The sequence below is a fragment of the Selaginella moellendorffii genome, unplaced genomic scaffold, assembly GCF_000143415.4.
Source record: "Selaginella moellendorffii unplaced genomic scaffold, v1.0 SELMOscaffold_73, whole genome shotgun sequence".
NCBI lineage: Eukaryota > Viridiplantae > Streptophyta > Lycopodiopsida > Selaginellales > Selaginellaceae > Selaginella > Selaginella moellendorffii.
In genome coordinates this window covers 515,457-536,504 of record NW_003314334.1, presented here as the reverse complement: position 1 = coordinate 536,504, position 21,048 = coordinate 515,457, and the positions used below count along the sequence as shown (strand labels likewise).

General features: G+C 47.4%; 7 protein-coding genes, 1 long non-coding RNA gene and 1 pseudogene across 9 annotated transcripts; 3 read left to right on the top strand and 6 right to left on the bottom strand.

Moving 5' to 3' along the window:
• Positions 1–115: 115 nt before the first annotated feature.
• On the bottom strand, positions 116–2,131 carry LOC9649415. The gene is made up of 7 exons (XM_024660184.1): positions 1,781–2,131; positions 1,401–1,671; positions 1,244–1,344; positions 1,110–1,182; positions 916–1,054; positions 698–858; positions 116–627 (listed from the first exon to the last, which is right to left on the bottom strand). The coding sequence occupies exons 2-7, from the start codon at positions 1,474–1,476 to the stop codon at positions 485–487; spliced, it is 693 nt and encodes a 230-aa protein (XP_024515952.1). The 5' UTR covers positions 1,477–1,671; positions 1,781–2,131; the 3' UTR covers positions 116–484.
• A 471-nt stretch (positions 2,132–2,602) lies between these two features.
• Positions 2,603–5,242, bottom strand: LOC9649414 (GPCR-type G protein COLD1). Its single transcript, XM_002986258.2, has 4 exons — positions 3,725–5,242; positions 3,605–3,659; positions 3,507–3,555; positions 2,603–3,434 (listed from the first exon to the last, which is right to left on the bottom strand). Exon 1 carries the CDS (start codon positions 5,190–5,192, stop codon positions 3,798–3,800), a length of 1,395 nt encoding a protein of 464 aa, XP_002986304.1. The 5' UTR covers positions 5,193–5,242; the 3' UTR covers positions 2,603–3,434; positions 3,507–3,555; positions 3,605–3,659; positions 3,725–3,797.
• Positions 5,243–5,258: 16 nt separating this feature from the next.
• LOC9648873 (deoxyhypusine hydroxylase-B) lies at positions 5,259–6,301 on the top strand. The gene is made up of 2 exons (XM_024660183.1): positions 5,259–5,780; positions 5,839–6,301. Exons 1-2 carry the CDS (start codon positions 5,294–5,296, stop codon positions 6,285–6,287), a joined length of 936 nt encoding a protein of 311 aa, XP_024515951.1. The 5' UTR covers positions 5,259–5,293; the 3' UTR covers positions 6,288–6,301.
• Positions 6,302–6,307: 6 nt separating this feature from the next.
• Positions 6,308–8,058, bottom strand: LOC9648872 (shewanella-like protein phosphatase 1). Of its 2 annotated transcripts, none has more exons than XM_024660181.1 (9): positions 7,804–8,058; positions 7,647–7,747; positions 7,441–7,554; positions 7,134–7,349; positions 6,945–7,080; positions 6,736–6,893; positions 6,591–6,679; positions 6,456–6,525; positions 6,308–6,405 (listed from the first exon to the last, which is right to left on the bottom strand). In XM_024660181.1, the coding sequence occupies exons 1-9, from the start codon at positions 8,033–8,035 to the stop codon at positions 6,331–6,333; spliced, it is 1,191 nt and encodes a 396-aa protein (XP_024515949.1). In that variant the 5' UTR covers positions 8,036–8,058; the 3' UTR covers positions 6,308–6,330. The 2 variants fall into 2 exon arrangements, with proteins under 2 accessions (XP_024515949.1, XP_024515950.1); XM_024660182.1 differs by having other exon boundaries at positions 6,308–6,393.
• Positions 8,059–8,115: 57 nt separating this feature from the next.
• Positions 8,116–10,329, bottom strand: LOC9649413 (thiamine pyrophosphokinase 3). Its single transcript, XM_024660245.1, has 10 exons — positions 10,228–10,329; positions 9,898–10,035; positions 9,670–9,714; positions 9,338–9,526; positions 9,118–9,256; positions 8,966–9,059; positions 8,841–8,913; positions 8,691–8,783; positions 8,360–8,606; positions 8,116–8,300 (listed from the first exon to the last, which is right to left on the bottom strand). Exons 1-10 carry the CDS (start codon positions 10,327–10,329, stop codon positions 8,173–8,175), a joined length of 1,248 nt encoding a protein of 415 aa, XP_024516013.1. The 3' UTR covers positions 8,116–8,172.
• A 71-nt stretch (positions 10,330–10,400) lies between these two features.
• On the top strand, positions 10,401–11,903 carry LOC9648871 (26S proteasome regulatory subunit 6B homolog). Its single transcript, XM_002986348.2, has 5 exons — positions 10,401–10,817; positions 10,963–11,193; positions 11,262–11,420; positions 11,476–11,712; positions 11,769–11,903. The coding sequence occupies exons 1-5, from the start codon at positions 10,401–10,403 to the stop codon at positions 11,901–11,903; spliced, it is 1,179 nt and encodes a 392-aa protein (XP_002986394.2).
• Positions 11,904–12,082: 179 nt separating this feature from the next.
• On the bottom strand, positions 12,083–13,299 carry LOC9649412 (annotated as a pseudogene).
• Positions 13,300–16,437: 3,138 nt separating this feature from the next.
• On the top strand, positions 16,438–19,418 carry LOC9649411 (LRR receptor-like serine/threonine-protein kinase FLS2). The gene has a single exon (XM_024660180.1). It carries the CDS (start codon positions 16,483–16,485, stop codon positions 19,282–19,284), a length of 2,802 nt encoding a protein of 933 aa, XP_024515948.1. The 5' UTR covers positions 16,438–16,482; the 3' UTR covers positions 19,285–19,418.
• Positions 19,419–19,654: 236 nt separating this feature from the next.
• On the bottom strand, positions 19,655–20,289 carry LOC112340936. Its single transcript, XR_002990356.1, has 3 exons — positions 20,271–20,289; positions 20,134–20,212; positions 19,655–20,063 (listed from the first exon to the last, which is right to left on the bottom strand). It is a non-coding gene; the product is annotated as an uncharacterized LOC112340936 (long non-coding RNA).
• Between the last annotated feature and the right edge of the window lie 759 nt (positions 20,290–21,048).

Below are 21,048 nucleotides of genomic sequence, written 5' to 3'. Positions count from 1 at the left end.
CGTGATCTCCCTGTCTGCCAGGTACTAAACCTTAAGGTATTTGACGACAAACTAATTTCTGGTTTTGTTCAGCCGTTGCGACAAGACCTTGTGTTCTTCACTTCTTAAGAAGGCATATTCAATTATCATTTGGTTCTGTTCCAAGGCTACTCGGGGTAGCCACATTTTTACAATTCAAGTAACTGTCCGACAATGCGATCTGCAGCACAAAGTCGGACATTGTCATGCTGTTGAGGACGTGATTACTGTATCTGATCAATTGCATCTGCAGCTGATAATCGGGAAGAATGCCAGCCGAGCCCAAAAGTGCACGTTTTTCCTTCAAAAACAGATCTTAAATCTTAGCTCAAGGTCATGCTTACAAATGCTAAAACCAACCTTGAGAGCCCCTCACAGTTTGTAGCACAGAGAATAGCTTCTCTCGACACAGCTGATGCCCTTCTTCTCGCTTCTCTTTCCTACTGTTGCTCTATAAGGACAAGGTTTAGCTTGACGTAAGGAATCCATTATATACTGTTGCCATATTCAGCATCAGATGTAAGAGAAAATCAGTGAACTTCGAGAAAGGATATATAGTGTCACCGCTACATTGAGCCAGAACCATAGCAACATACAAACTTTGAATGCCTAGAAGAAAAAGAAAACAAGGACGACTTAATAAAACTATCCCTATAGTGAATAACCAGTATAATGTTACCTGCAGACTGAAAGATGTTCGCACGCATGGGATGCTTATTCGAACTTAGAATGACCCTCGTCCTCCACACCTGCACCATGTCATCCTTTGAAAGAGTCACAAGTAACCGCAACATAGAATGCCAGGCAAGAGCTGAAATTGGATTTGAACCCGCTTGAGTGCTGCCAAGTTCAATGAACATTTAGCATCCTGAAGCAAACCGGGAGACTTGTACTTACATCCCAATCATACTGGTTGTGTTGGGACTTAGACGTCCCATGCTATTAGTGTGCCGCTTCTGTTGCCAACAAAAACCCCATTCTAATGTCGGATGAAACGCAATCGCTCCTGCTCCAACTAGTTTCATTGACATATCAACTGCAAAAATGGTTCGGTTACAAACTGTCTAATGAAAGACATAGAAGGAACATACTCTGCAAAATATACTGCACGGAGAGAGACTGTATGTGATATGCCCGAATAAGCCTTTCGGCAGACGCAACGAACTGTCCAAACAGATCCGAATTAGCAAAAATGCGAACTAATCTAAAGCAAAGATGTAGGTACCAGAAGAGGACTTCTTGGATGGCAAGCAAGGCCAGTGACTGGCTTTTCCAGATCCGTCTTAATAATGGTCGCTGGTTTGGCACCTTCTATTGTCCCCACAACTACAACCAAACGTGACGCATCAAATAGTTTATCTTGATACAAGAAAAAGACTCACCATTTACACTTGAACGCCGATACGTTCCAAACAACAGCCACGGTCGAAGTGGTGTCAGAGCAATGTGTATCTCCATCTCTTCTGAGATCCTGTCTGTTTTCTTGGTCGTGTGCTCGGTATCGATCCCACGACTTAATGATCCTGGGAGGAAAAAGGTCTATGCCGAGAGCTGTATCATACCCCTAGAACTGTGACAATTACATGCCCGCCAGCAGTACTATATGCCAAAGCTCCAATATTGAGAGCTTACAGCCCGTGAGAGCATCAAACTCTGCAAGAAAATTCACCATCATCAGCCAACCCTCTCACATTCTTAGTAAAATTTCCGGATCACGCGAAATCCTCGCGTCAATTCGGAGAATTTAGCTCGGAAATCTCACCAGTGATGTGTTGCCCGACCGCAGCCGCGAAGAGCGCCTGAGAGTGATGAAATGCTCCACACTGTGGCCGAGCCCCATCGCCCTCGGCTCCCTGGACCTCCAGATACTGCCTCGCCGTCCACTCCATCGCTGCTAAAACCCTGTAAACCCCCTTAGACCTGCGTCAGACCTCTAGCGCCATCGCGTCGCTCCCGGATCCACCTCCACAAAACCTCGGGCGAAGCTCCTACAAGCTATACTATGAGAGAATTTGAGCTGGAACGCCATGATCTACGAGGAGCTTTTGTTTGAATCAATCTTTGCGAAAAACGTGATGATGTGAATGCCTGGAGACGCCTTTTGTGCTTTTGAACATGGCACCGCAGAAGAACGCGGTCTCCTGAAACACTGTACTTGCAGCATATGCCCAAGTTGGGCATATTCCCAAATCATCAAACGTGTGTTTTTTCTGATGCCTCACACATAGAATATTTCGATTAGGAACACACACACAACTCCCAGTCAGAATGTTGTCATCAAAGCTCAAACACTGTCCAGCAATATTTTGACCTATTTCCCAGTTTTAATGTAATGAAGAAAAACTCTTCGCCAGCCAATCTGATCGACTTCTCGACACTGGCAGCAATCAAAACGTAAAGACAAGGCTCACCAGTGAACAAGCTGGTTGCACTAAGTCGCCCAAGGCTGTGTGTTAGTGTTTGGAAACAGTCGTTGATCCAAACAGAGGAGGGATAGAGAAACTTTTTTTCCAATGTGAACTATAAAACATAAGGTATAGTCGAAAGGTGGAGTGAATGAAGAGATGCTTGGAACAAGAGGAAGAGCGAGCAGCAAGAGGCAACGAGTCTGCTGTTTCAAGAGCATGGGAGAGTTTGATGCTCTGGCCAATGATCTGGTGCTCGACATACTGTCAGCAGCTATAATCCTTAAAGCCGGGCGCGTCTGCAAGCGATGGCATCGCCTTGCACACTCGCAGGAGCTTGTGGCTCGCAAAACTGCCAAAGATCCAGATCCAGAGCCAGAGCCATGGGTTGTGCTACAAGTTGGCCAGCGCTTGCTCTGGTATACTTCACTGGACACTATCCTCAAAGACCATGGCAGGGAGCTTGATCATGGCTCCTTCTCCGTCGGTCCAGCGGGACACAGGTTTGTTTTCGTGGCGTGCTCGCTGGGGCTCGTCTGTGGGAGGCTCGAGGATCTGGACGAGGCTGGCGGCGAGGCCATGACTTTAGCTGTTGGAAATCCACTCACGAATGCGTGGAGAGTTCTTCCCCGGATCGATGTCAAGGAGGAGCCGTGCAGATACCTGATGATGGTCAAGAGATCGGGGCATTACCATGTCGCTGTAGTATTTGAGGAGTTCGTCATGGATTATCATTCCAAGTCGAAGGATTGGAAAGCTCGTCCTTCTCGTACAAAGGAGAGGGAGCTATCCTTTACGGGATGGAGGCTTACACCCAAGTTTGTATCGGAAGAGCTTCAACACAGGTTTGTATTGTGCGTGAAAAGATGTTCAATGAAAGTATTGAGTATCACCTTGAGGAGCGACCAACTTATTCAATCGTACTGGGGTGCGTTTGGCCAGGCAAGTGTTTTGATGGAGGGAGTAAGCGACATAGCCATTGCGTTCGTTCCTACGTTGGCACAGCCATGACTAAAAAGACGAAGATTTTAAGAAAACACACAAAAATCGATATTTAGGAATGAATCATGAAAAAGAACTTACGTTCATTTTGTGAGGAAACGAATGAATCATGAAATTTCACTATGTAAGCCTGAGAAAAAAAAACACATTAGAGAAAAGAAACTACTTAAAATGCAAACCTTGAACAAACACGAAGAAACCTTCGTGGCCAGACCATCAAATTTTGCAAAACTCCTATACAGATGAAGAAAAACAGAGCTAGATCAGTGGCCGAGAAAGGAAAAAACACGAGGAACAACCTGAGTTACTCGATCGATCCGGTGAAACACGCTCGAGCAGCGTAAAAACCGATTTTTTTTTCTCGGAGGGCGCTCAATCGACTGGGTGCTTGTCGTCGGCCTGCTTGGAAGTGTATTGCACGGCGAAGAGGAGGATCGAGAGGAGCGCGCTGACGACGAAGATGGCATCAAACCAGCGATGGTAGAAGTTGAACTGGATGTCGCCACCAAGCGCGTCGGTGATGATCGATCTGTACTCGCTGGCCAGGCTCTTCCGGATGAGAAGAATCGACGAGACGAAGTACATCCCCATGATCTCGGACAGGAACAAGACGAGGACGTTGCTGGAGGAGTTCCTGGCGCCGCCGCTGCTGGCGATCGAGAAGAACTTCATCAAGCTCTGGAGGAATCCACGCAGCGACATGGCGATCATCATCCCCACGAACGCGAGGGAGACGTACTGCGACCAGAGAGCTACGTTGAAGTTGATGTGGAAGATCCGGAGAAAGATGGCGATGGCGTTTGTGGCCGGATCCACGCTGCCCGTGTCGCGGAGGACGATGCTTTGGAGCGAGCGTAGCATCTTGTAGACGCAGTAGAGCGAAAGAGCGTATCCCCAAATGTTCTTGACGTGGCCCCTCCAAGTTCTCGAGTAGATCGCGGCTTGCTTGGCCTTCCTCAGCTCGAAAATGTCGAGAAAGAGCTGCCTAGAGAGCTCCTCCAATCCATTGATCTCCACCTCCAAGTTGTGGATCTGCTCGTCCTCGCTCACGGATCTCACCACCGTCCTCACAACCCGGCTGAAAAAGCTCGTCGATTTGGCCTCACCCTTGAGCAGCGATCTCCTCATCTCCGATTGAGCCAGGAGAATCCTCTTCTTCTTCTTCGCGATCCCCATCTCCAGCGCTTGCATGAGCTGTCGCTCCAGAGACGCGATATCGCTGTCCTGGATGTCGCGGATGAAGAGCGAGAGATAGCTGTAGGGGAGATCCACAGCTCCAAATCCGGCTAGAACAGCCATGACCGAGACCCCGATCACTCCCACCCGGCTCACCATCTGTGCAACCGTGAAGAATCCCTTGTCCGGCGATGGCATTGGGAAGTGGACGCCCATCCGCCAGAACGCGTAGAGGAATCCAAGCAAGAAGCACAATGCGGCTATGGCAGCCCTCTCCCGCCTGGATCCCTTGTTGCGAAAGACGAGATAGCAGTGGTAGTAGGGCAGCACGAATACCAGGAGCGCGACAATGCAGTAGAGATCCAGCTTCCAGTTGAGCCATCGCGCCTGGGGCGAGAGCAGCGGGACGATCTCGAAGAGGACGAGCTGCAAGAGATTGCAAGAGAGCGCGAACACGGCACCAAACAGGATCTGGACGAGCGCGCGCCGCTCCTCGTATTCCCGGTAGAGCTTGCGATTGAGGAACCAGATCCCGGACCATCCCAGCAGGGCCAGCGATGCCGCCATCGCCAGGCCCTCCCCCGCGTTCATCGCGAAAACCTAGAAATATTTCGTTTAGGGTCCTTAAAAAATATTTGCCAAAATATTTCTTAGCAATGCGGATATTCCTTTAGGGTTCTTAGATTTTGGCGATGGTGGGAGTGGCCGCCGTCAAAGACGTGGGATTCCTCCTCGATCGTCTCCTGGATCCCAAGCAGCCGATCTCCGAGCGCTTCCGGGCGCTGTTCGCCATCAGGAATCACCACGGCGATGCGTCTCGATCAGCGCTCATCGCCGCAATGCGCGATCCCTCCAATCTCCTGGCTCACGAGGCCGCATTCGCTCTAGGTCAGATGCAAGATCCAGTCTCCATCGCCGCACTACGCGAAATCCTGTGCGATGTCGACGGCGCGCACCCGATCGTCCGCCACGAGGCCGCAGAGGCGATGGGAGCGATCGGCGATCCCAGCTGCGTGGATCTCTTGAGGAGCGTGTGGCGGAGCGATCCAGCGCGGGAGGTCCGGGAGACTTGCGAGCTTGCTCTCCACAGAATCAAGATAAGTTCTTCCAATTCCAATCCCACGAACGAAGATCGAGTACCAAAGTTCTTGTCCGTGGATCCAATGCTACCAGCATCAGGCAAGCATTCTTTCTTCCTCCTTTCTCCTGGAATTCACCATGAAAACCTTTGTTCCAGGAGATTCAAGCACTTCCCAGCTCCGCCAGCTTCTTCTCGACGATTCTCTTCCAATGCACGAGAGGTACGCTGCGTTGTTTGCTCTACGCAACCGCGGAGATAAAGAATCCACCGACGCCATCGCCGCGGCGCTAGAAACATCCAAGAGCGCCTTGCTCAAGCACGAGGTAGCGTATGTTCTTGGCCAGCTCCAAGACATGGCCACAGTGGAGATTTTGGAGAGAACTTTGGGTGATCCCGGCGAGCATCCCATGGTGAGACATGAGGCCGCGGAGGCGCTGGGCTCCATAGCTGATCCAAACTGTGTGGAGCTCCTCACAAAGTTCTTGGATGATCCGGAGCCTATAGTTCATCAAAGCTGCGAGGTTGCTCTAAGCATGCTTGAGTTTGAGCAGCAGGGGAAACCATTTGAGTACCTTTTCCAGGAAATCAAAGTTGGCTCGGAGTAGCTTTCGTTCTAAAACTTGGCTCGATCAAATTTGGTTTTTCTTTTCAGTGTGAATCTTCTTTTTGACAGGAGAGAACTTTCACCTCGTCTCCAACAATCTCTATCACCTGAAGCGATGGCTTTTATCAGCGAAAAAAGATTGCGAGGAACTGATATCTTCGTTTCTTACTTGAGGTGTTGCGTTTAGAACACCCCGAGACATTCCCACGTCAATTCGCCACACCTTGCCATCACACTCACTGTAAAAAAAGAAGGAAAAAACTGATTTTTAGATCTAAAATGCGAGGCAAGGCAAGTACTTTACCTGTTGGCTCCGTTAACCTGTGGAGTGTGTCCAATAACCAGCCCTTTTGCCTTGACAGCATCCAAAGTTTGTTGAAGCACTGCACAAGCCTGAACACAAACAGAGAAAAAAATGAAAGATAATGGTGAACGAATTCCATGCTCACCTTGGGTTGTGGTATCTCTTTGGTTTTCCTGGAATACAATCTGCTCCATACAATGGAGTCGAAACCTTTGGTTGCTATGAATGGTTGCTTCCCATTGTAAGCTCCACCCTTCATCCAGTTACTCACTTCGCTGTTCATTTTCTCCAGGCCGTAAGCAACTGCATAACAATGCCAGTCATTACTTGAAGATCGACTTTATACGAGCATACCGTGGTGAGGTAGAAGGCCACCATGAGCAAAGAGCCAGTCGTTGATTTTCAGAACCACGCCATGCCTCGACAGCTCCAGTGCTAACGGACCCCCCGGACTGAAAAGCAAAACTCTCGCATCCATCTTCTTCCTCACCTGCTTTGCAATTCTCCAAAAGTAAGATTCGACGACCTTGAGCATAGCTTTACCTTGAAAACGTTCCAAAATGGTAACCAGGTTGAGGACTCGAATCTGCTCTTCTTCCACTCTGGCCATTCTAGTCTCCACTGCACAAATGCCGTATGCCAGTGGCCGTCATGTCGCTCGTTACAGTAGTCCACAAAATGCTGCGAGTCCTCGAATCCACAATCAGGTGTGTCGTTGAATTCATGGCTCACGTTCATTGTCTCGTGATTTCCATGTACCTGCATATAAAAACTACAAAGTTCCGTAATGCAAAGATACAAAATAAAAAGAGCGAAAGAGCTAGCTATCGTAGTATTGCAAAAACAAAACCTGAAAGACAGCCCCACCCTTGGAACGAGCTTGCTCGGTTAGATGCCACAGGAGTGACAGTATGGCGATTTCATCAGGACCACGGTCGAGGATATCTCCAACTTGGACAAGAACCTGCGACAATTCTCGTGAATATCAATCAGTAACGAACTCAACTGCACAAACAAACCGGACAATTCAGAGAGGAGAAGATAGCGTGACTTAACAGTGGTGCCTCCAGTCCAATTATCTTGTTCATCGTCGGATAAAACTCCGGCCACTCTCAATGCTCTTTTGGTCTGACGTAAATCTCCGTGCAAATCTCCAACTGCACAGAGAGAAAGAGAAGTTATCTGGGACAAAACATAGATTTTTTCGGCTTACCAGCGACAATGCGTCTCTCGGGTGCCGAAATCATAGTCGGAGGTTCCTTGCCATCCGTGTGAATTCCTTGGCGAGCACTAGCAGCGATGAATCTGGTGTTTTTGCTGAGGCCGATTGCTGCTAGCAGCCCCCAGCTTGATTTAAAGTGGAGCGTCGAAGAAGCTCTGGCATGGTAGCTACAAACACCAAAATCGAGCGCCACGAACCTTGGAGCACAGAGGCTGGCCTGCATTGCCTTGACGGAGCGAAAGAATGATACCCTAATGCTTGCCTTTAAAAAAAAGTGAGAAACCACTGGAAGAAACAATGTGAAACTCGGTGACAGCAAACGATAGAATTAGCATACGAACGAAATTTCTAAGTTCTTACTCAAGTTCTACTCCGCGGTTTGATGCTGCTGGTCCAGAGAAGATCACTGTCCGAGGAAACAGTGACTTTATCCGACGCGAACATGTTGGAAGTGCTAACCAGGCCTCCAAATTCCATGGAAGTTTGATCTGGAGAGGAAGGAAAAACAAAGTTAGAGAGAGTGAGAAGAATGGTGGAAGTATTTTACTCAAGTTCCATTTGAGTCCCGTGGTTGTGGCTGTGCAGGGTCTGCCGAGAGGAATGATCCCGCAATTCGGACCTTCGTGCTCGGGCGAGACGTGGATGGTGTGAAGAACGTCTCTGGGAAGCAGAAAGACCAAACTCTCATCGTTGAAAAGTATGATCCGGAAGCTCCTGAAAGAAAAGAGTACGTTGATGTTTCCCATCTCGTGATCAAATCTTCCACCCAACGCTCCCACCACCAAAATCTTCATCTGTTACGAAGAACACACACGCGGCAGTAAAGAACAAGCTAAACAAAGAAAACAACGAAGAAAAACGGCTAGAACAGTTCTAACATTGATACTTGCGGTGGTCTCGGCGACGAAAGAGATGCACTTGTGAAGATCTACCGTGTCTTGATCGTGAGATTTGTCTAGAACAGCAGTACCCTGAGAAGAAAAATATGAAACAAACTTTCCAGAGATCAAACGAGCGAAACCACATACTCTTGATTCGTAGAACTGCCTCACTTCCGGGAGAATGGAGTCCAAATCCCCAATGATCGCATCCGGTATGAACCTACACAAGGGAGAATCTCATCTCATCCATCTCTCGAATCGATTCATCTCACCTCTCTCTCACGATCGATTCCTCCTGTCCCAGCAGCAACGGAAGCTCGTTGTAGAGCCGATTAGCTCCTCCATCGGCGCACATTCGCAACCTAGCTGTAAGGAACAAGGGAAAACAATGCGACGCGCCATCCGCGAAAGATTTGGATCAAACCTCTCTGCCACAGCAATGCCGCCAGCGATGGCAGGCGATAGTTGAGGATCACAAGCACGTAGGAGCAGTCGGAGCTATGGGCGCCGCATCCACTGAGAAGCTCTCCCATGCAATGCTCCATTTCAAAATAGACGAAGACCTAGACAGGTCATACCGTACATCGGAAAGAAGCTTAAAACAGAGGATCATGCCGTACAGTGGTAACCGGACTAGCGCCCACTTGGACTTTCTCCCGAAGTCTCTTGCGAATCGCATCCGATTGCTCGGCTCTTCCCATCCTCTTCGCAGCGATGTCATACTCCTGGAGCCTCCCCACGGCGGCCAGCGTTCGTTTCTCCAGCTCCATCTCCAACTGGCGAATCTCTCCGCGGGAGATCGCAGCCTCACGGGCAATGGCCAGTCGAGATACCTAGAGAATGGAGTCACGAGAAGAGCTTTCCGGGTTGCGATGGTACCTGGTCGACGATATCGATCGACGCCGGCACCTACGATGAACCAGAAGAGAAATCCATGGTCGAGGAGGAGAAATTTCGAGAAAAATCTTAGCAATACCTGATTGCCGGTTGGAGCAGCAGATGCCGCGATGCTAGGAGGAACCTATAGAGATCTTTCTCGATGAGCGCCATGGAAGATCGCTAGAAAATTGTGCCGATACCTGATCGCTGGCTGGAGCAACGGCCACTGTCGACGCTGGAGTACCGGGATTTCGAGCCGTCGGAGGAGAACTCTAGAGATTTGGGAGAGATCGCCCATGGCATTCTCGAAATATCACAAAGATACCTCGTGAATCGGAGTACCAGGATGCGGAGGCAATGAGGAAGACGACGGATTGCCGGATCGCACCCTCTTCTTGCGAAGCTGGGATTTCGATACCTGGTTGCCGGTTGGAGCAGCAAATGCCGCGACGCTAGGAGGAACCTATAGAGATCATTCTCGATGAGCGTCAGGGAAGATCGCTTGAAAATCGTGCCGGTACCTGATCGCTGGCTGGAGGAGCAGCCACTGTCGACGCTGGAGCACCGGGATTTCGAGCCGTCGGAGGAGAACTCTAGAGATTTGGGAGAGATCGGCCATGGCATTCTCGAAATATCACAAATCCAGCTGAGATACCTCGCGAATGGGAGTGCCAGGAAGTGGCGCCAGTGAGTAAGACGACGCATCGCCGGATCGCACCTTCTTCTTGCGGCTCTGCGATTTCGATCCGCCCGCCATAGCTAGCTCTCTCTCACAAAAGTATAAGGGCGGCAATCTATTCAAACGAGCTTTCTTAGGGTTTATATTTCATGGCCCTCGTCGATATGATGACTAGCTCCGGCGATGGCGAGGTCTACCTCCGGCTCAAGGCCTTGGAGGACGAAATCAGGTACCACGACATCCGATTAGAGTGCACCGAGACGGAGATGAGATTCACGCGCCGCCAGATCCTTTTCGCGAAGGAAGAGGCAGCGAGGCTTCGATCCATGCCGCTATGCATAGGCCACTTGGTGGAGGTGATCGACGGGGACCACGCGATTGTCTTGTGGGAGCATACGCCGCGGTATGTTAGGATCCAGAGCACTGTGAACAGAGAGCTTCTCAAGCCGGGGAGCTCGGTTGGTCTAAACAGGCACTCGTTGGCTCTCGTGGATGTTCTTCCATTGGAGGTGGACTCTTCGGTGTCGATTCTCACGGATTCTCTCAGACCGGAGGTCACGTATGCGGTACGAAGTTCCTTCTTTTGTTTTCCTTCTCTTCTGTAGACAAACTTTACACCACCTTTGATCTAGTTTTCTTCCATTCAAGCTTATCATTTTTCTTTTCTAGAAACTTTACCAGATTTGCTAAAACTTTTCTTTGGTTTTGCAGGAAATTGGGGGCTTAGAGTTACAGAAGCAAGAGATTCGAGAAGCTGTGGAGCTTCCGCTGACGCACCCCGAGCTCTACAGGCAGCTCGGAGTTGATCCACCCAAGGGAGTTTTGTTGTATGGTGCTCCGGGAACTGGAAAAACCATGCTCGTCAAGGCTGTGGCACATCACACCTCGGCTGCTTTCATCCGGGTTGTGGCATCAGAGTTCGTGCAAAAATACCTTGGAGAGGTGAGTTCTTTCTACTCATTTTTTGTAAGCTCTCAACAGGAGAACGTTCGTGTCGAAACGTTGTGCAGGGTCCACGGATGATGCGCGATGTTTTCAACCTTGCCAAAGCAAATGCGCCAGCGATCATCTTTATCGATGAAGTAGATGCCATCGCCACTGCTCGCTTTGATTCTCAAACTGGCGCAGACAGGGAAGTGCAGAGAATTTTAATGGAGCTTCTTACCCAGGTTTTTCTTTCCTTTCCATTTTCTAAAAACCTTTGCTCAAAGCGTTCTCCTGCAGTTGGATGGATTCGATCAATGTCTCAACGTGAAGGTTATCATGGCTACAAACCGTGCTGATACTTTGGACCCCGCTCTACTGAGGCCTGGAAGACTCGACAGGAAGATCGAGTTCCCCTATCCAGATAGGCGAGAGAAGCGACTCATTTTCCAGGTTTGCACGTCCAGGATGAACCTCAGCGATGAAGTTGATTTCGAGGACTTCATTTCGAGGCCAGACAAGATCACGGCTGCCGAAGTAAGCGCTCATTAGGACTCTTGACAAGAAAAAACCCACGAACTTGTGCTTTCCAGATATCAGCAGTTTGTCAGGAAGCTGGGATGCAAGCAGTGCGTAGGAACCGATACATAGTTCTTGCCAAGGACTTCGAGAAAGGGTATAAAGCCAACGTGAAGAAATCCAGCAAGGAGATGACCTTTTACCAGTAACTGAGGTTGATCAAATTATTTGAAACCACTTTATCTTTACACAGAAAGCAGCTCTCTTGGGCTTCGAGTTCCTTAACTTGCCTTCGCAGGTCTCCAGAGTTACAGGCGAAGAGGCCTTTACTCACACAGATCTTATGAGACCACGTCCCTCCACACTGAATCTCTCGGCTTGCAAGTTCTCAGCTTTCCCCAGTGCTAACTTGCTTCACAGGCGAGTCGTAATTCCTCGTAACGCGTGCTTTCTGGAACAGTGCAGAAAGGGAAAGAAACCCAGCTTTAATCAAACTTTCAAAGCATACCCATTTATCCACGATGGTTTTTGTTGCTGCACGAAGTGACAAAAGATTCAACATGACATGCTAAATGATGTCAAAGTTAATCCTTTAAAACGGAGCGCGAAGAAGCTCTGGCATGGTAGCTAACACCAAAATCGAGCGCCACGAAGGCTTGCCTTGACGGAGCGAGAATGATCCCCTAATGCTTGCTTTGAAATCACTGTGAGAACAAAAGAAAGTGATAGTAGTGAAAGTGAAAGTAAGCGAGGAAACAGTGATTTTATCGAGAGGAATGGTGGAAGTACTTTACGAATTTGAGTCTTGCCGAGAGGATTTGGCCCTTCAAGCTCGGGCGAGACGTGGATGGTGTGAAGAACGTCTCTAGGAAGAAAATAGACCATGATCCGGAAGCTCCTGAAGGAAAAGAGTACGTTGATGTTTCCCATCTCGTGGTCAAATCTTCCACCCAACGCTCCCACCACCAAGATCTTCATCTGTTACGAAGAACACACACGCGATAGTAAAGAAGAAGCCAAACAACGAAGAAAAACGGCTAAACAGTTCTTACATTGGATTTCTCGGCGACGAAAGAGATCCACTTGTGAAGATCTATCGTGTCTTGGTCGTGAGATTTGTCTAGAACAGCAGTGCCCTGAGGAGAAACAAACTTTCCAAAAATCAAACGAACGAAACCAGACTCCTGATTCGTAGAACTGCCTCACTTCCGGGAGAATGGAGTCCAAATCCCCAATGATCGCATCCGGTATGAACCTACACAAGGGAAAATCTCATTCGATTCATTTTACCTCTAACAATTTCTTACCTCTCTCACGATCGATTCCTCCTGTCCCAGAAGCAACGACAGCTCGTTGTAGAGCCGATTAGCTCCTCCATCGGCGCACATTCGCAACCTAGCTGCAAGAAACAAGGGAAAACAATGCGACGCGCCATCCGCGAAAGATTTGGATCAAACCTCTCTGCCACAGCAATGCCGCCAGCGATGACAGGCGATAGTTGAGGATCACAATCACGTAGGAGCAGTCGGAGCTATGGGCGCCGCATCCACTGAGAAGCTCTCCCATGCAATGCTCCATTTCAAAATAGCCGAAGACCTCGTACATTGGGAAGATCAAGCCGTACAATGGTACGGACTAGCCGCCCATTCCCGCGGGCTTGGACTTTCTCTTGCGAATCGCATTCGATTGCTCGGCTCTTCCCATCCTCTTCGCAGCGATGTCATACTCCTGGAGCCTCCCCACGGCGGCCAGCGTTCGTTTCTCCAGCTCCATCTCCAACTGTCCGCGGGAAATCGATGGATCGGGGGCTTTACAAGAATGTTAATCTTACTTCCTTGTAACGCTTTATCAATATTGTTGTGAAATTGCATTCATTATCACATATTAATCATTAGTTGTCATTTTTTTTCGTTTTTGTTGTTCTTGTGTCTCTGCAAGAGGAAGTAATGAGCAAATGCTCACACTTCTATGATGGTTGTCTCAATGCAACTGAAAACAAAACATGTAGCTTTATAATGACACTCACCATAAGCATACCATAAAGTTAATATTTGTTGTTGGTGACACAACTAATATTTATCAAAATTTTATGTAAATAATAAACATATTAATATTGATTTTTAAACATTAATAATGTGTACAAAATAGTCAGGATAACATAAGCTCACACAAATAGCATAAAATTAATGTCATTCATAAACACATAAAAACATACATATAAGAAATGCAAAAATACAAATTAATAGATTCATTTGTCAAATCCATTCAACACACTAAGTTTTAAGAAATATTATATGACTCAAGAAAACATTTAAACTCTACAAAAGCATTGCCCTTTCTAAGTGCAGCTATGAACAATACATACCTGTTAATATTTCATTTTGTTGTGGATCTCACACCATATGAATCCTTCTTTGTTACTCATAAACCCCTAAACCTTAAACTTAAAAAATTTCAACAACTGTTATTTATTTGTAAGTATTAATCACTCACTAAAATAAACAACATATGAACAACTTTCAATTCACACACTTCTTAATTTAAATGTCCTCACCTTTTATAAAAAAAAGTGTAACAATTCTTATTATTCAACCATGACATTTATCACATTAAACAACACATGATACCAACTAGCCAAAATGAACCATTGTTCTATATGCTGATGTAAGCCCAAGACTTGCACATGTAAGCCTGAGGATATGTTACCGCATGGCATTGTGCCGTACAGCAACAATAATTAGACAACACCACGGGCTGCCCAATCTGGTTATACCCCTGAAGAATGACATTCTGCAAGTAAAAGTTCGACTGCCTGATCCCTCTGAATATCTGCTCTGCCTCTTCCAAGCTTCCACAGCGGCATACATGTCAACAAGCAAATTCGCCACGAACACATCCTCCCTGTAAGGACCCTAATCAATCTGGGCATGAACCCGCTTTGCTCTTGCCAAATTCCTGTCTCTGCTGCAGCTTCTGATCAACTGAGTAAGCAGCAGCCTCTCTTTCATGCGGTGGAGATCGCTGAAACAGACACAAGCCTTTGTAAAATGCGAAGTGACTAAAATATTGCCTTTAACAGAAATTTACACAAATGTGAAATAGGTATTATATAGGCCGGTTAAAATTGCATTTGAATATTCCATTTCTGTTCAAATGCAGCCGACGTGAGAATTTGACAGTGTCCAGTACATACTAGTTTACAAGATCAGTCAGTTAATATTTCGCTTCTTGTCAATTCCGTTGCGAAGAGTGAAAACATCTTATTCGGAAAGGATCCCCAAAGGACGGCCAAGAAAGTAGATACCGAGCATGGTGAAGCATGGAAGTGGCGGATTTGGACCATGCGTCGGGTCCCCACCCCAGACGCAAGTACCCTGATTTCACATCTCCAGATCTTCCTTTGAAGAAATGAGCCTGACGATTCCAACGGGTCACTTTAGTCATCTCGTGCGTGGAATCAATCTTTCTGTCTGCGAGAGCTGCTCTTCTTGACCTTTCTTCTCGGCCTCTCTTCCACCTCGCGGAACAAAGATTCATCGACAGTCTGGTAGCACGGGCTCTTTCCAAAAATCTCCTCAAACGTGTAGCCCTCGGATAGGACTTTGCGATGCAGCTAGTATGTAGCTCGCCCTTGATTTGTCTGCGCCTGGAAGTTGGAAGCATCCTCTTTTCGCCACAGCAAATGGTCAAAAAGTTTGGATCGGTTGGGTGTGGCTTTTGGCAGAGAGTGTCAAATGAGTTTCTCATGGATGGTAGCTGAACATGTAGATGGTTATGAATCTTTTGTTCAACGCGTGGCTGTCCACACATGATGAATGCCAGAGATGCACAAGGTACAAAATATGAACAGGAAGTTCTTTGTCAAAAGGCTGCAGCATCGGACCCGGAAAAGCATCCACCTTTGAGACTTTGAATGAAATGGACAACTTTTTCATGCACCACAATTTGAACGAAACACTAAGAAAGCTCAGGATTCATGTGAAGACTTGCTGGCTAGTGTCCTTTACTGCACAAACATCACTGCAAGAAATTGACACACTTAATCAAATTCCTGACCTTAAAATCTGACCAATTATAAAAGTGTTAGGTGATCAAAAAGTTTAATGTGTCCCGGATGGCTTATATGCCAGTCTGAAGTGCCCGAACATCTATCCCAAGCTGTCAACTCATTGTTGACAGCTTGGGGTCCCATTCACTGGGACGATTTCATCGACATATTCATACCAGGCTTCTCTGGCATGTGTGATGGTTTATATTCTGTGACCAGGAAGTGCGCTCAAAGTGAAGACTTGCTTGCTGGCTAGTGTCAGAAGGCTGCAGAATCGGTCCCGCATCGGATCCCATCCCATCCAATCGATCCCATCCAAAGTCTTAAAGGTGGATGGGATCGATTGACACTAGCCAGCAAGTCTTCACAATCTTGAGCTTTCTTAGTGTTTCGTTCGAATTGTGGTGCATGAAAAAGAATGGTATTGTCCATTTCATTCAAAGTCTCAAAGGTGGATGCCTTTCCGGGTCCGATGCTGCACTAAGAAAGCATCAATTCCTCTCCTAACTCTGGTGGAATTGAACCCTCCAGCATGTTGGCCTGGAGAACAAGCACCAGCAGTGATCCCATCCATCATCCAAAGTCTTAAAGGTGGATGGGATCAATTAACACTCAAGGTGGACATTGGCAGACATTGGACCCCAGCGCAACTGTCGTGTATGGAGAAGACTATAAGAATGGTATTGTCATTCTTATAGCCTTCTCCATGCACCACAATTGCGCTCAAGGGCCTGAGCCATATGGCATTCTGCGACATGCTGATGTTGCTGCTGCTGCTGCTGCTGCCAGTGGGACAAGCTTTGACCATCAATCACAGTGACCAGCAAATGCAGGCTTTGCTCAACTTCAAGTCCGGGATCACTGCTGATGCTTCAGGAGTCCTGGCGAACTGGACGCGCAAGAAGAAAGCTTCTTTGTGTTCTTCGAGCTGGAGCGGAATAATCTGTGACTCTGACAATCTCAGTGTTGTGGGTATCAATCTCTCCAACTGCACGCTTCAAGGTACGATCCTCCCTTCTTCTCTTGGAAGCATTGGTAGCTTGAAAGTTCTGAATCTGAGTCGAAACAACCTGTCGGGGAAGATACCACTTGACTTCGGCCAGTTGAAAAATCTGAGGACTCTGGCGCTGAACTTCAATGAGCTCGAGGGCCAAATTCCAGAAGAGCTTGGAACCATCCAAGAGTTGACATATCTCAACCTCGGGTACAACAAACTTCGCGGTGTAATACCTGCTATGCTCGGACACCTCAAGAAGCTCGAAACTCTGGCACTCCACATGAACAATCTCACCAACATCATTCCCAGGGAACTCAGCAACTGTAGCAATCTTCAGGTGCTTGTTCTCCAGGCCAACATGCTGGAGGGTTCAATTCCAGCAGAGTTAGGAGTGTTGCCCCAGCTGGAGCTGATTGCCTTGGGTAGCAATCACTTGTCAGGAAGTTTACCGTCTTCTCTTGGGAATTGTACCAACATGCAGGAGATCTGGCTGGGAGTCAACAGCTTGAAGGGTCCAATTCCAGAAGAGCTTGGACGATTGAAGAAACTTCAGGTGCTGCATCTGGAGCAAAACCAGCTGGACGGACATATTCCACTGGCCCTCGCTAATTGCTCAATGCTCATCGAGCTGTTTCTGGGAGGAAATTCCCTGAGTGGACAGATTCCAAGTTCCTTCGGTCAGCTTCAGAACATGCAAGCCCTCTCCCTGTATGGATCCCAAAGGCTCACCGGCAAGATCCCAGAAGAGCTAGGCAATTGCAGCCAGCTAGAATGGTTGGATATCGGCTGGTCCCCCAATCTGGATGGTCCTATCCCATCATCATTGTTTCGGCTTCCGCTAACCACATTGGCTTTGGCTGAACTCGGACTGACGAAGAACAACTCCGGCACTTTATCACCAAGGATTGGCAACGTAACAACGCTGACCAATCTAGACCTGGGAATTTGTACTTTCCGAGGAAGCATTCCCAAGGAGCTGGCAAATCTGACAGCGCTTGAGCGTTTGAATCTAGGATCCAATCTGTTTGACGGAGAAATTCCACAAGATCTGGGACGACTCGTTAATCTGCAGCACTTATTCCTTGATACGAACAACTTGCATGGAGCCGTACCACAGTCGCTCACAAGCTTGAGCAAGCTCCAGGATTTGTTCATTCACAGGAACTCTCTGTCCGGAAGGATTTCCCACCTGTCATTCGAAAACTGGACACAGATGACAGATCTGAGGATGCACGAAAACAAACTCACAGGCTCAATACCTGAGTCACTTGGCGACCTTTCCCAGCTCCAAATTCTCTATATGTTTAGTAATAGCTTCAGCGGGACAGTCCCCTCCATCGTCGGGAAGCTTCAGAAGTTGACTCAAATGGATCTATCCAAGAATCTGCTCATTGGAGAAATTCCTCGAAGCCTTGGGAACTGCAGTTCATTGAAGCAGTTGGACCTGTCAAAGAATGCCATTAGTGGAAGAGTCCCGGATGAAATTGGTACAATATGTAAAAGCCTTCAAACATTGGGAGTAGAAGGAAACAAACTGACTGGGAACCTTCCGGTTACCTTGGAGAACTGCACCTTGTTGGAGCGCCTGAAGGTTGGGAATAACTCACTGAAGGGAGAGCTTGGTATGAACATTTCGAAGTTGTCCTCTTTGAAGATCCTCTCGCTCTCACTCAACAATTTCCAAGGCCAGTTTCCACTGTTAAACGCAACTTCCATCGAGCTGATTGATCTGCGGGGGAACAGGTTTACTGGTGAGCTCCCTTCATCTCTGGGAAAGTACCAAACGCTGAGAGTACTAAGCTTGGGGAACAACAGCTTCCGTGGTTCCTTGACATCCATGGATTGGCTGTGGAATCTCACCCAACTTCAGGTGCTCGACTTATCAAATAACCAGTTTGAAGGATCACTGCCCGCCACCCTCAACAATCTACAGGGTTTCAAGTTAACACCGGAGGGCGATGCTGCGGATGCCGATCGACTATATCAAGACCTGTTCCTCAGTGTGAAAGGCAATTTATTTGCTCCATACCAGTACGTCTTACGCACCACGACTCTGCTGGATTTATCGACGAATCAGCTGACTGGCAAGCTTCCTGTAAGCATGGGCGACCTCGTTGGCCTTCGTTACCTTAACCTGTCCCACAACAATTTTAGTGGTGAGATTCCAAGTTCCTATGGGAAAATCACTCAACTGGAGCAGCTCGACCTGTCCTTCAACCACCTGCAAGGCTCCATTCCAACCTTACTCGCAAATCTCGACTCCCTTGCCTCCTTCAACGTGTCTTTCAATCAGCTGGAGGGTAAGATCCCGCAGACGAAGCAGTTTGACACATTCGACAACTCAAGCTTCATCGGAAATCTTGGCCTCTGTGGTCGCCCACTCTCCAAACAATGCCACGAAACAGAATCAGGAGCAGCCGGACGTGTGGGAGCTGACTCCAACGAAACCTGGTGGGAAGAAAATGTGTCACCTGTTTCTTTCGCACTGTCCTCCTCCATTAGCTTCTGCTTGTCGTGGTTGATGCTACGCTGGAGGCAGCTGTAAGCAGCCAGACGAGCTATCGAACCATCGTCCAAATGTTCATTGTACATACGAGGATCAGCTGGCCAGTTGCTGGTGACCAAGGTTCCTCAGATCACCACCTAATAGGAAAACCATGCGCATTTTAAAGAGCTGCACTTTTGTTCTTATCATCCTAGTGAAAAAGAAAACGCAGTTTGTCACTGCGGCTTGTACGAAGATCTGCTTATTGGAGAGGATCAAGTAGGATGATCACCATATCACTTATAATATCACATCACGTTATTGTCACCAAAAGAATAAAACGTTGAAACACTTACCGAACCCCCAGGAGTTCTTTCTAGTGGCTTATTGAAGTCCCATAACACAATTGCAAGGAGCTTTGATCATAAAGTTCCCAAGACAGGTTGTTCACGTAAAATGATTTCCTCTACAGAAATCCATCCGGAAGTTTCATGAGGCCCTTCCTAAACTTGCTCAGCAATCATTGAAGCCAAGGGCAGAAGCCCCTCAAGATCTCACCTTCAAAAAAGCCGCAAGAAAGAGACCGCCGCTTTCAAGCAACTCAGCTTTACTACTGCTCCCAGCTTCTAAAAAAATATCGCAGTTGATGGGATACATATCTCCTTCGCTTTTTCCCTTCAAAATGAGAAGCTAAACGATGCCTCAAGGATGACTGACAAGTACCCAGAGGCCAGTGCCAACAGAGTGTGTCTTCTCTGTTCCAAAGTTCCATTATTCGGCCACATTGTGCAAGTCTGGGATTGAAGGTGAAGAATATCATGCCAGACTGAAGTAAGTGCCTAAAATCAATTTCTGTAAGTACAGAGAGTATCACACACTAGGTGGTTTGTTCCAAGTTGAGAATCCTACCTCAGACCTTTACCAAAACCCTGTCACATGCCAGACTAACCAGGAGACTGGCCACAGTCTGGTGTCCACGGACATGCAACTAGATGAATGAAATGTGAAAACCTGGATCAAATTCAAGATCGAATGACAAAACTCACCACCTTATTGGCGCCTCCAGCAGCAGCAGAGAGATGAGAAGAATCACAGGCGCCATAAGCTGCACAATGGCCATGTAAACCTAATCTCTGTGATCGCTGTGTCTGCCGGATCCTGGGACCAAGTGAATCTCGGAAATCCCTAGTTTGCACCTATTGCGGTTTGATGGCGTCACCTGGCCTGATTATGTTGTTGTAAGAGATTTGTAACGGATTTGAGTGGTTTCAATTCTACCACTAAGTCCTTTGGTAAATTCAACCATGATCCAGGAATGTGGATTTGTCAATCCAGCTCAGTACTTGGCCACGCCCAAACAGTGCATAGCTGCTCAAGAACCTTAATCTTGCTTTGTACCAGGGAGAATATTCATTGAGATTTTTTAGGGAAATTATATATATACCTCTTAAATTTGGCTTAATTACAAATTTTCCTTTGTTGAAGTTTTTAAAATTATAAAATTGTTCTCATTGTGAGTGCATGGAATATAGAAAGGGAATACAGAAATGTGCATATTAATTAACCCAAAAACCCTAGTTTATATACAAAAGCAAGTGGTCCGGATTGAAATAAATCCAACGGCTATCAAAATCCCATTATGCTAATATTAATATACGGCATCATAACCGTACACTTAACCCTCACATCATCCCCTCCTCTCGGAATAATGGAAGGTTGTCAAGGTTCTCTTGTAGATGGGCCGGGATCTGGAGGAACGTCAAAAGGAGGCATTGGCGGGTTTGTAAATGGTATTAATTGCTCTTGATCCCTTTGTATGAAGAG

Excerpts from the sequence above, each read along its gene's own strand:
- LOC9649415 (XM_024660184.1), bottom strand. The coding sequence starts at position 1,476 with ATGGAGATACACATTGCTCTGACACCACTTCGACCGTGGCTGTTGTTT. Across the intron at positions 1,345-1,400 it reads TCGGCGTTCAAGTGTAAATG|TTGTGGGGACAATAGAAGGT; the intron begins GTGAGTCTTTTT and ends GTTTGGTTGTAG. Across the intron at positions 1,055-1,109 it reads CGTGCAGTATATTTTGCAGA|TTGATATGTCAATGAAACTA; the intron begins GTATGTTCCTTC and ends CCATTTTTGCAG.
- LOC9649414 (XM_002986258.2), bottom strand. The coding sequence starts at position 5,192 with ATGAACGCGGGGGAGGGCCTGGCGATGGCGGCATCGCTGGCCCTGCTG.
- LOC9648873 (XM_024660183.1), top strand. The coding sequence starts at position 5,294 with ATGGTGGGAGTGGCCGCCGTCAAAGACGTGGGATTCCTCCTCGATCGT. Across the intron at positions 5,781-5,838 it reads TCCAATGCTACCAGCATCAG|GAGATTCAAGCACTTCCCAG; the intron begins GCAAGCATTCTT and ends CCTTTGTTCCAG.
- LOC9648872 (XM_024660181.1), bottom strand. The coding sequence starts at position 8,035 with ATGCAGGCCAGCCTCTGTGCTCCAAGGTTCGTGGCGCTCGATTTTGGT. Across the intron at positions 7,748-7,803 it reads CGAGAGACGCATTGTCGCTG|TTGGAGATTTGCACGGAGAT; the intron begins GTAAGCCGAAAA and ends CTCTCTGTGCAG. Across the intron at positions 7,350-7,440 it reads AGGGTGGGGCTGTCTTTCAG|GTACATGGAAATCACGAGAC; the intron begins GTTTTGTTTTTG and ends TTTTATATGCAG.
- LOC9649413 (XM_024660245.1), bottom strand. The coding sequence starts at position 10,329 with ATGGCGGGCGGATCGAAATCGCAGAGCCGCAAGAAGAAGGTGCGATCC. Across the intron at positions 9,715-9,897 it reads CTGGTACTCCGATTCACGAG|GTTCCTCCTAGCATCGCGGC; the intron begins GTATCTTTGTGA and ends AGATCTCTATAG. Across the intron at positions 9,257-9,337 it reads GACTTCGGGAGAAAGTCCAA|GTCTTCGTCTATTTTGAAAT; the intron begins GTGGGCGCTAGT and ends TGACCTGTCTAG.
- LOC9648871 (XM_002986348.2), top strand. The coding sequence starts at position 10,401 with ATGGCCCTCGTCGATATGATGACTAGCTCCGGCGATGGCGAGGTCTAC. Across the intron at positions 10,818-10,962 it reads GACCGGAGGTCACGTATGCG|GAAATTGGGGGCTTAGAGTT; the intron begins GTACGAAGTTCC and ends TTGGTTTTGCAG. Across the intron at positions 11,194-11,261 it reads TGCAAAAATACCTTGGAGAG|GGTCCACGGATGATGCGCGA; the intron begins GTGAGTTCTTTC and ends AACGTTGTGCAG.
- LOC9649411 (XM_024660180.1), top strand. The coding sequence starts at position 16,483 with ATGGCATTCTGCGACATGCTGATGTTGCTGCTGCTGCTGCTGCTGCCA.